Source organism: Anastrepha ludens, chromosome 4 (assembly GCF_028408465.1).
Source record: "Anastrepha ludens isolate Willacy chromosome 4, idAnaLude1.1, whole genome shotgun sequence".
In the NCBI taxonomy this organism is placed as follows: domain Eukaryota; kingdom Metazoa; phylum Arthropoda; class Insecta; order Diptera; family Tephritidae; genus Anastrepha; species Anastrepha ludens.
The window spans coordinates 12,827,647-12,837,966 of NC_071500.1; the positions used below are offsets into that span (position 1 = coordinate 12,827,647).

At 36.2% G+C, this 10,320-nt stretch overlaps 3 protein-coding genes across 4 annotated transcripts; 2 read left to right on the top strand and 1 right to left on the bottom strand.

The window, feature by feature from the left end:
• The first annotated feature begins 1,013 nt into the window (after nt 1-1,013).
• On the top strand, nt 1,014-5,233 carry LOC128859610 (isoleucine--tRNA ligase, mitochondrial). Of its 2 annotated transcripts, none has more exons than XM_054096554.1 (12): nt 1,014-1,637; nt 1,699-1,818; nt 1,908-2,067; nt 2,202-2,409; nt 2,466-2,952; nt 3,015-3,257; nt 3,339-3,505; nt 3,568-3,870; nt 4,057-4,173; nt 4,237-4,456; nt 4,514-4,748; nt 4,818-5,233. In XM_054096554.1, the coding sequence occupies exons 1-12, from the start codon at nt 1,473-1,475 to the stop codon at nt 5,231-5,233; spliced, it is 2,841 nt and encodes a 946-aa protein (XP_053952529.1). In that variant the 5' UTR covers nt 1,014-1,472. The 2 variants fall into 2 exon arrangements, with proteins under 2 accessions (XP_053952529.1, XP_053952530.1); XM_054096555.1 differs by having other exon boundaries at nt 1,557-1,642.
• Nucleotides 5,234-5,275: 42 nt separating this feature from the next.
• LOC128859611 (integrator complex subunit 9) lies at nt 5,276-7,838 on the bottom strand. Its single transcript, XM_054096556.1, has 7 exons — nt 7,730-7,838; nt 7,070-7,666; nt 6,761-7,007; nt 6,374-6,687; nt 6,082-6,184; nt 5,826-6,025; nt 5,276-5,773 (listed from the first exon to the last, which is right to left on the bottom strand). Exons 1-7 carry the CDS (start codon nt 7,736-7,738, stop codon nt 5,276-5,278), a joined length of 1,968 nt encoding a protein of 655 aa, XP_053952531.1. The 5' UTR covers nt 7,739-7,838.
• Nucleotides 7,839-8,474: 636 nt separating this feature from the next.
• LOC128861679 (uncharacterized) lies at nt 8,475-9,333 on the top strand. The gene is made up of 2 exons (XM_054099982.1): nt 8,475-8,873; nt 8,934-9,333. Exons 1-2 carry the CDS (start codon nt 8,546-8,548, stop codon nt 9,146-9,148), a joined length of 543 nt encoding a protein of 180 aa, XP_053955957.1. The 5' UTR covers nt 8,475-8,545; the 3' UTR covers nt 9,149-9,333.
• Nucleotides 9,334-10,320: the final 987 nt, after the last annotated feature.

Below are 10,320 nucleotides of genomic sequence, written 5' to 3' on the forward strand. Positions count from 1 at the left end.
TTAACATATCGGTTTTTTTTGTTTAGCTGCATGAGAACTATCGATCCATGTCGATAACTACGGTTTGTCAGCTGAGCACGGCAAACTTGGTAGACAACAATTTGTTCCAAAGCGAACCTATGTAACGTAGAACCGACTGTCGTGGAAACGATTTGTCTTATTCATCAGTGCGCTGGGTAATGCGAATCTATTAAATCATATTCGTAGACCGGTTCATTTGTTTTTTTCTTTCGCCGTGTACATTAAGGCACCAATACAAAATGAAATGACGAAAAACCGTTCAATGCGCGCCATCATCATATACTTCTAACTCTAATTGCTTGTCGGCTGTTTGGCGTCGTTTATCCTTTTACTTTGCCGTGACATTTTAATATGCACAACATTGTTATTGGCCCTTTAATGAATTCGCCGGCAGTCTGTCTCCCAGAAAGTTTACTACTAAAATAATTACCAATGATATTTATAAAAAAAAATTCACCTGTTCATACAAAGGTACTATTTTCTTCCAAGTTAAACTTTTCGCATCGAAAGTATCATTGAAAGCATTTAGGAGAAGGTCGATCAGTCCCTGAAAATAATTTCACCTTGTTTCACAATCTTGATATATTCAGAAACCTCCACGGTATAATATTTTTATCACGAATTTTATGTTTACTTCCATTGTTTCTGGTTATTAAAACGTTTGGTCACCATGTTTCTTTGCTTACCATTTCGTTTGGTTCGTTTGTTTCTGCTTACTAATTTGGATAAATTTCTGATAAAAATTAAAGGAGATGGCGATTTGTTTGTAATTCGCAGGAAAATCGAGACTGAATTATTTACAAACGAGGTAATTCGCTCTCAAACTTTTGTATAGCGTATACGTAATTCGAAAGTGAATTACGATGTGCGGGCGAATTACGAACGTGAGAGCGAATTACGTAAGGTGGGAACATAGCAAGCCGAATGTATTAAAGGTGGTCTTGGTAAATCAGCTGATTTGTTTTTTTCCTGTGTCCATGTAGCTGTCAGCACAGAATAAAACAGGGCAAATTAATTTTTTGTTTTCTAGTTCGCCAATACCTTGCCGAGACAATCAAACGTACAAAACATTGTTGTTGGTCTAGTGCCACCACCTTCAATAAATGCACTTTGGCACATAGTATAAGGCGAGTTAGAAGTACTAGTTACTCTTTAATTCTACCACTTTTCAAAATTTTTACTAAAATTGAGAATATATAAAAAAGAAAATAGAATATTTTAAATATTTCAAAAAAAGTTGGGCCCAAGGACCAAGGAAAAATGATGGGGCAGTTTTGATACAAATTGACAGAATCGGCAACGAGCTCTTAATACAAAATAAAAACTATGTAGACCTGTGTTGTCGATATTTCCACCTGAAACTGCCAATTCGGATATGAACTCAATTCGCAGCTGATTTGCCGGAACACATCTCCCAACAGCTTCGATGACATTTGTTTAATGAAAACAAAATGTTGAGGGTGATAATTTATTCTCGTTGTGTAAGATGTTTTTCAATAAAACAAGCGGCAAAACCACCTATAAAATATACGGATACTATTAATTTACCAACAACAAAATTTCCAAATCGTTTAAGTGCTTCAAAACGTTTGGAAATAGAGCGTCAATTGGTTGAGGTAAAGTAAGTTAATTAGTAAGGTAAATAAGGCATAGTCTGAAATTATCTACTTATTGCAGGGAGTGCTTTCCGAGGCATATTGCTACCAGCTTAAGCATAATCGTGAGCCAACCTTTGTGCTACACGATGGTCCACCATACGCGAATGGAGATCTGCACATGGGCCACGCCGTAAATAAGGTTATAAATTATTGTGTTTAAATTTTAAAAGTGACAAACGTATATATGTACATATTATATATAAATTTCAATGTACAATTCTTTTGCAGATTCTGAAGGATATCACTATACGTCAGCATGTGGCGCAAGGTCGAAAAGTGCATTACATACCTGGTTGGGACTGTCATGGTTTGCCGATTGAGTTGAAAGCAACCGCTAAAAAGAATGAGAAGACCAAAGACAAAGATGCGCTCAGCATACGACATATGTGTAAATACGAATATAACTTATTTTAAATGCATACAAATATGTTTAAAAAATCAGAAGTTCAAGATTATTTCAAGCTACACCTTTCACCTCTTTCCTAAGTACGCAAATAAATTATATATTATTTTCTTTTTAAGCTCGCGATTTCGCTTTAAGTGCAATGCAACGACAAAAACACGAGTTTCGTTCTTGGGGTGTGCTAAGTGATTGGCTTAATGAGGAAAACATTTATCTTACAATGCGACCGAACTTTATAATAAATCAGTTAAAGATGTTCATGGATTTATATGAGCGAGGTTTGGTATACCGAGCTTTGAAGCCGGTATATTGGTCACCTTCGTCGGGGTACGTCATATTTTTTAATGTATTGCATGATATTGGCATTTCCTTGTACTTTTCAGAACAGCTTTAGCTGAAGCAGAACTGGAATACGACGAGAACTTCGTTAGTCCATCAGTATACTTACGTTTACTATTAACGGAAGTGCCCAGTAGTATCAGTTTAGCTCCCAATACTAATTTATACGCTTTGATTTGGACAACGACACCATGGACACTACCTAGTAATCAAGCAATTTGCTACAATTCATCGCTAGAATACAGTGTGATTAAATTGCCGAATTTCGGTAATCATTTGTACCTCATTGCAACGAGTTTATTAAGCAATTTTGAGGATACTACCAGCATTTCATATGAGCGAGTACAGACATTGATGGCTACAGAACTATCTAAGTGTACCTACCAGCATCCAATTTTCACAGAGAAGAAAAATTTGCCATTCTTCGATGCAGCTCATGTGCAGGAAACAAAGGGTACTGGTTTTGTGCATACCGCACCAGCTCATGGGCCTGAAGACTTTTTGATTGGTCTTGAGAATAAATTGCCAGTGGTTAGTGTTTCCTAGAATCAATGCTAAAATATTTATTAAGTAACACTCTTATACCCCCGCAGACGTGTTTTGTAAATGAAGACGGTTTATATTCCTTGGACGCTCCTAGCATACTTAGGGGAAAACCTGTACTTGGCGAAGGTGATGAAATAGTGTTGCAAAGCATTGCAACAGATTTGATACATGTTGGCAAGCTTACACATTCATACCCAATTGATTGGCGTACGAAAAAGCCTGTGATAATACGTGCCAGTGAGCAATGGTTTATGAATACAGAACAGCTAAAAGACCGCGCTATTGAAGAGGTTAACTTTAAAATGACACACCAATTTTATATTATTTGATATAACATAAAATTCTTGCTTTTTATGGCTCCTAACATTTAGATCAGCAAAATCAATGTGTATCCCCGTGTACAAGCGGATGCGAGTAGAAAAACGCTGATGTCTCAAGTGCGCAAACGGCCATATTGGTGCATATCACGCCAACGTATCTGGGGCGTGCCCATACCAGTTTTTTATGAACGAGCCACGAAAAATATTTTTTTAAATAAGTTGAGTATTGAAAAGTAAAATAATTTGCTACTATTTAACACTGCTGCAATACCGCTTACAGGCCTCTGATCAATCATATCTGTGCTCTCATAGAGAAAGAAGGCAATGTTGATTTTTGGTGGTCGAAAAGCGTCGAAGAAATTATACCTCAAAATATTTTGGACCAATTTAATATGCGTGCTGTTGATTTGGAACAAGGTGGAGACATATTTGATATATGGTTCGATTCAGGCAGTACATGGTCAAGCGTGCTACGTGATGAGAAAGTGGCAGACGTCTACCTTGAAGGATATGATCAGTTCGGTGGCTGGTTCCAATCATCGTTGCTGACAAGTATTGCGGCGAGAAATCGTTCACCCTATAAGTGAGTAGTCACTTTTCATTTCTGCTTCACATTCGGTAGGATATCTAATAATGAAAACAAAGCAGTCACTATTTTGGGTCCTTAGCGAAGTTCTTAAGGATAATTTGGTATACAGAAACAAATTTATAAATCGAACCTCTCTTGCTTTCGGCTACGTTAATATTATATTTCTATTTTAATCTCTAGATCGATATTTGTACATGGTTTCACGGTCGACGACAAGGGCCACAAAATGTCGAAATCACTCGGCAATGTTATCTCACCAAACGATATCATTAATAAATATGGAGTCGATGTTTTGAGGTACGAAATGCTGTGTAAAAAACTTTGATCTGCCGATTTAACATTTCATTTAAACTCATTTAGGTGGTGGGTGGCTTCACATGGCGCTCAAAACATGTCCATAACGGTCAGTGAGAAGTTGATGCAACAATCCGCAGATAGCGTTCACAAAATACGCGCTATCTTACGCTTTTTAAATGGTGTAATCAGGGAGAAATCAGAAAAAGACGATAGTTTGCTTGACAGCAAAAACATTTACTTAAATCGATACATTTTAAGCGCTTTAGTGGAATACGAAAATGAGGTACGAAAAATCCATTGTTCTATTCGTACATAACACTCTTATATTTATTTTATGTAGATAAGGCAATTATATGATGCATATGAATACAATCGTGTAGTAACTAGCGTGCAAAACTTTGTGACCAACCAAGTTTCGGCCATTTATGTGCATACCATAAAGGATCGCCTCTATTGTGGCGATGACGTCGACTTAAGAAATATACGTTTCACTCTGCTTAACTGTTATAAAATACTTTGTACCACACTGTGGCCGCTTACGCCTTTCTTAGTGGAGGAAAGTTGGAATTTTTACGGTATGCCTATATTAAACTATTTAAATATATGAAACTGAGCTGATCGATCTTCCATTTTATTTTATACAGATCCTAGTAGCGCATTTCACCAACAAAGTTTTAGTGCGAATTCTGAATGGATGGACACTAACGCGAAAAATACTATAAATGCTGCACTGGAAATTAAACGATTAATCAACCAGCAGGCCGGTAGTACAAATTCATTTAATCTAGAAGTACAAATTTTCTTTGACGAAAGCAATGAACAAATGCAACTGCTTCGAGCACTACACGACGGAGAACTGGGAGTACAAGTGTCAAATTCAGAGCTTTGTGAGCTTCTTCAAGTCCAAAGCGTATCCCTACATCCATCCCATAATGTTGATTCGTGCAGCATTAAGATGCAGAAATTAAATGTAGCCCTGTGTGCTCGCTGTCGACGCTATGCAGTAGAAAACATCGATAGCGTTTGTGCCCGCTGTGCACATGTTTTATCCAGCAAATAGAAGTTAAATTTCATTTGTTTCTTATAAATCCCACAATTCTATTTAAAAACTTTGTAAGCATTTTAGTACTGAATCACGTAATTTCAGTCGTAAAGACTGTTTTCCGCCACATATTATGTGCGTTTCATTCTCATCAAATTTAATCGTTGTATCCTCATTGACCAAATGTAATGTAACTACGTTGCCAGTGCGTTCGACTTTAATGTTTGTAATGCCATCTTGTACAAGACGTTTTTTAAGTGTGTCTACGTCAAGGGTACCATACTCGTACTTCATATTCTTGAACACATTTTCTCGACTAGGAGGTAGCATTTTACTGCCACTTGGTTTGTCATCTGTCGTCTCAGTGCATGGTTGTATATTGTGCACCTTGTCTTTAACTTCGAGAATGCCAGTAATGGTGGACACGGATATGCCGTTACCCACATCTCGTGGTAAAATTTTGTGTGCCATATCATACGTTATAAAAACACGATCTAATTTGCGCTTCAAGGGCAAACGAATGATTTCACCACATTTAAACGTTATAATTTTTTTGTCCTAAAAATATAATATAAGTGGATTGATATAATATTTGCCACTATGAACTTACTGGTTGCTCGATAAATAGATTCGGTGCATTTGGATGTGGTTTAGTGTAAGCTTCTGGTATAACCAAAACATTGGGCTTTAGCTCTTTTATTAATTTATTTGCTTGCTGATAATTTAGTGACGTGTCGATGGGACAATAAAACGCTTTCATAGCAAGTGGTTGAAACGGCGCTAATACTTGAAGGTAGGGAAAATCGGGTTCTAGAAGAAATTTTACTTACAACTTGTTATGTTACGTGATGCAATTTTAAAGTTACCTGTAAATATAATGGAGTTGTTGACATTATGACCCCACATTTCTATAAAATGCACAGCATCGCCAAATCGCAAGCTTGGATGTCCACAAAATACCACACAAGGCTAAGGAAAAAGGCGTTATTTTTAAATCAATTAAATAGATTTATGTATGTATGAATGCTAGTGGAAATAAACAATGATTCAACAAAACAACAAAAACATTAAATACACTTTTCAGAGGGAATGTAATATGGTTATCAAGTTGTGGTAATTACATAGAATCGCCAGCCGTTAATAATGAAATAAAATTACCTGCCGAAAATCCTTGCTGAACCCTTCCGAAAACACATGCTTGTAGTGTTTCAATTTCGAATTACGTAAATAAAATGCGTGAGGAAATGGATCATCGGGCAGATAAACTTTATTTTGTTTTGCCGAACTCAGCCATTCTGCCAAAATGTTTGAATAAGCTAATGAGTGGTCGGCTACAGGTGAAATGAAGAACATAGGTACATTATTCAATCCAGCATTTTCCAAATTCTGTGTAAGGCATTCAAAGAGGTCATATACCACACCAGAAGGGTAACAAGGTATCAGTGCAGAGCCATTATTACGGATCGTTAAAGCTGTAATGATATTGTCAAGATGAAAGTTTAAAAAACGGTCAATTGACCACTGGCTAATTACGTATTTACTTACCGACATTCATACATAGCTCACCCAACTTCGTATCTGGATTAACAGTTGGGGCCTGAGTTAGCCCAGTCATTATTAAAACGTCAGCATGTTTAAGTGCCGACTGATTAATGGGGCGCGGATGTGTAGTTAATGTTGAGGAACCACTAACGTAACAGATCTTTTCATGTGCCGTACTTAGCACCCAATTGCTCGAACCTAAACAATATCCAGAACTAACCGGCGTTGCTATAAATGCACCCAATATGTCCTTAAAATATACAGAAAATATTTAATTTTTATTGTTGTATGTGAAGCGTTAACGGATTTTACCAATTTTTCATCGTAACCCATAATGGTAACGCGTGCCAGGCTGTTATGCACATCTTTCAAGCTAAATATAGTTTTCCATTTTTTAGGACGAAATGCCTCACTTAATGGACTAGGTAGTAAATGTAAGACATCTTTCCATAGATGCGCCGTACTCGCTTTTGGCGCAACCTCAATATATTCCACTAGTTCTTCGAGGAAAAAACGCCCGATCTGCAATGTGGGCTCTGTTGCATACACTTTTCCTTTAAAACCAGTGTGTTCCGTTATGAAGGGTAGCGCGAGCATATTCAGGTAGTTGGATATTAAGATCACATCAATCTCACTAAAATCAACCATCTTATCCATGGGTAAGGTGAACTCGGGTGCGGAATCGACGAAAACTCGACCACAACACTCCTTCAGTTCGCCATCCATTTGAGGATCATGTTCACGGTTTGGTATCCAATTCGGGAGGTTCGATAATTTGACGCTCTGCACGAATGGAAGCGGTAAAAAATTCAACACCGTCTGTTCGGTGAGCCCACAATCAAGCATAATACGTAGTCCTTTAAAGGTTATAACGTAGCAGTGCTTCGCCAAATCGTTGCTTAAACAATACTACATAAAATAGTGCAATGTTTCACTAAATGTGTTCGAATTTATAAATCAATATTCACTTACTAAACGCATTGTTTCTTCTTTGTTTTTGATAAGTTCCTTTATTTACCGGGAAACAAGTGACTACAGTGGAAATAGAGATGCAAACGATGCATCGATGTTACTCAAAGCGATGATTTTTATCGATTAAACTAAATTTAGAGAGCATGGATTTAATAGAAAAGGTTTAGTGCTGGCACATACCTCAATTTGGAAATTAACAGAACCCGTATAGGAAATACTCTTCAGAAAATTATTATTAACACGTTCCCTGTCACGTGGACGCCAAATTGCATTTGTACGTAAAGCTAAATTTTTGGGATGTAAAATGTTTTCGTCTAAAATTCATTCTCTGGTAAAATTGTTTACAATAACGCAATGATGTTTATATTACGTTTCCACCAAAAGCAAACACCGTGTTTGCAGGAGTTGTGTTTGGGAGAACTGTCAACTGTTTCCACCAGAAGTTTGGGAGAAATTGTGTTTGAACTGTCTTTTGTTGACATTGTGAAATAAAAATTACAAAAATTGATAAAATTATAAAATGGTGCATAAAATTCAATTTGTTATGTTGATTTTATCATTTTATTTTAAAATAATTGATAGTGAGTTGGTCACATATTATTTAAAAAAAAGGTTAAGGGAAAATAAAATAATTTTAAGCGTTGCTGCCAATTTAATACGTTCGCAAAGTGTATGGTCTTTGGTATGGTAAACAGATTTATGATACATTATTTGTGTATAATGTACATGTATATTATATTTTAGGAACATTCCAGTACCTTTTGGGAAGTAGACTGCCAGAGTAATGGGGACAAGTTTTTCAAAGATAATTTCCGAATGGAAAGATCCTGCTTTGAAAAATTGTGCAGCAAACTTGAAAAAATAGCCAAAAGAAAAACGAACTATCGAAACCCGATTTCACTAAAAAAGCGCGTGGCAATTGCTCTGTATGCACTAGGATCTTCTAGTGAATACAGATCAATTGGACATTTGTTTGGAGTAGGCAAAGCAACTGTTTGCAAAATACTCATCGAGTTTTGCAATGAAGTTGGGACATCTTTGGCTCCAATATATTTGAAACATTTTCCACTGACAAGGGCGCAAATTGAGAATGGAGTCGCAGATTTTAATGCAATGGGCTATCCACAATGTATTGGAGCAATAGGTAGGTTTATAAGTAATGCGATAAAAATAACGTTTAATCAAAAGCATCTTTATTATACAGATGGATGTCATATTGAAATTCATCCAAGAAAGGAAGAAGCCATTGATTACTACAACTACAAAGGGTGGTATTCCGTAGTACTATTGGCTTTGGTAGACGCAAAATATAGATTTGTTTATATACATTGCGGCAGTCCTGGAAGATGCAACGACTCCGGAATTTTTGAAAAATCATCGCTAAAGCGCGAGTTGCAAAGTTGTGCACTTCTTGATTAATTGAGCTTGCTGTATGGATCCACAAAAATACCAGTCCATATTATAGGGGGCTCTGCTTTTCGTCTCTCTCAGCATTTAATGAAGCCATATCCGCATAGTGTGACCAATACACCCGAACAAAAAAAATTCAACTATAGATTGTCTAAGTGCCGGCGTGTTGTGGAAAATGCTTTTGGCCATTTAAAAGCCCGGTAAATACAACTTAGAGATTCTAATATTTTAAAAAATTGGTAATACAGGTTCTATTTTAGACTTAGGAGAATTGGAAAAGGCGTGGATAACCACATCAAAAATGTAAACACAGTTATTCCATGTGCATGTGTTTTACATAATTTTTTGATTGCTGAGAAGGATTTAATTTTGGAAAATTGACTAGTGGAAATGCATCGCGATTCCAGGCGCAATATTCAATACGGCACCAATGCAGTTGACCGATCTGAAGGAGAATCGATAAGAAATGCGTTAAAGGAATATTTCAGTGAGTAATATAACTTTTTTCATCTAGATTCTCCCGTATGTTTTATTAAATTAACCATAATTTATTGGTTAAAAAGGTTATTTGGTTTAAACAATTTTATCTTCAAACCAAATATTTATTTAAATATTTCGACCTACAAAAGCCACAAAGAGTCCAATTGATTGAATTTGAAAAACAACTTTTCACCAGAACAATAAAATTTCTAATACATAATTTTATAAAATAACATTTTATTCATTTTTGAAAAAAGATAGTAGTAGGCACATAGTGCAACTTTAAAAGGCACAATTCATTAAAACTTAAATATCATTTCACATATTAATTTTTAAGCACTTTCACAAACAATATTTCAAAGGATTTATAATTATAAGTTTTAGTTAATTAATTTCTCTCCAAGAAACTAACCACACTTTTTGTCAATAACTCAATAGCAGCAACCTTTTTTTTCTCGATTTCAATTAACTCAGCAGTTAATTTATTGTTTTCCGTCATACAAGATTTAATAGTTTCGTTTAATTCACTTACTTTCGCATTTTTTGTTTTTGCTGCAGGTGCGGAAGCTTCGTTCAGTGCTGGAGACGATGGTGGCGAAAATGAAAACGAAGCAGACGGAGCAGCTGAAAATGAGGAGCATGAAGGTGATATCGGCGAATTTGATGGAGCTGGCGAAGCAACCGAATCAGGCATGCCTACA

Excerpts from the sequence above, each read along its gene's own strand:
- LOC128859611 (XM_054096556.1), bottom strand. Across the intron at positions 7,008-7,069 it reads TGGGTTACGATGAAAAATTG|GACATATTGGGTGCATTTAT; the intron begins GTAAAATCCGTT and ends GTATATTTTAAG. Across the intron at positions 6,026-6,081 it reads CAACTCCATTATATTTACAG|AACCCGATTTTCCCTACCTT; the intron begins GTAACTTTAAAA and ends AATTTCTTCTAG.
- LOC128859610 (XM_054096554.1), top strand. The coding sequence starts at position 1,473 with ATGTTGAGGGTGATAATTTATTCTCGTTGTGTAAGATGTTTTTCAATA. Across the intron at positions 1,819-1,907 it reads TGGGCCACGCCGTAAATAAG|ATTCTGAAGGATATCACTAT; the intron begins GTTATAAATTAT and ends ATTCTTTTGCAG. Across the intron at positions 2,953-3,014 it reads TTGAGAATAAATTGCCAGTG|ACGTGTTTTGTAAATGAAGA; the intron begins GTTAGTGTTTCC and ends ATACCCCCGCAG.
- LOC128861679 (XM_054099982.1), top strand. The coding sequence starts at position 8,546 with ATGGAAAGATCCTGCTTTGAAAAATTGTGCAGCAAACTTGAAAAAATA. Across the intron at positions 8,874-8,933 it reads ACAATGTATTGGAGCAATAG|ATGGATGTCATATTGAAATT; the intron begins GTAGGTTTATAA and ends TTTATTATACAG.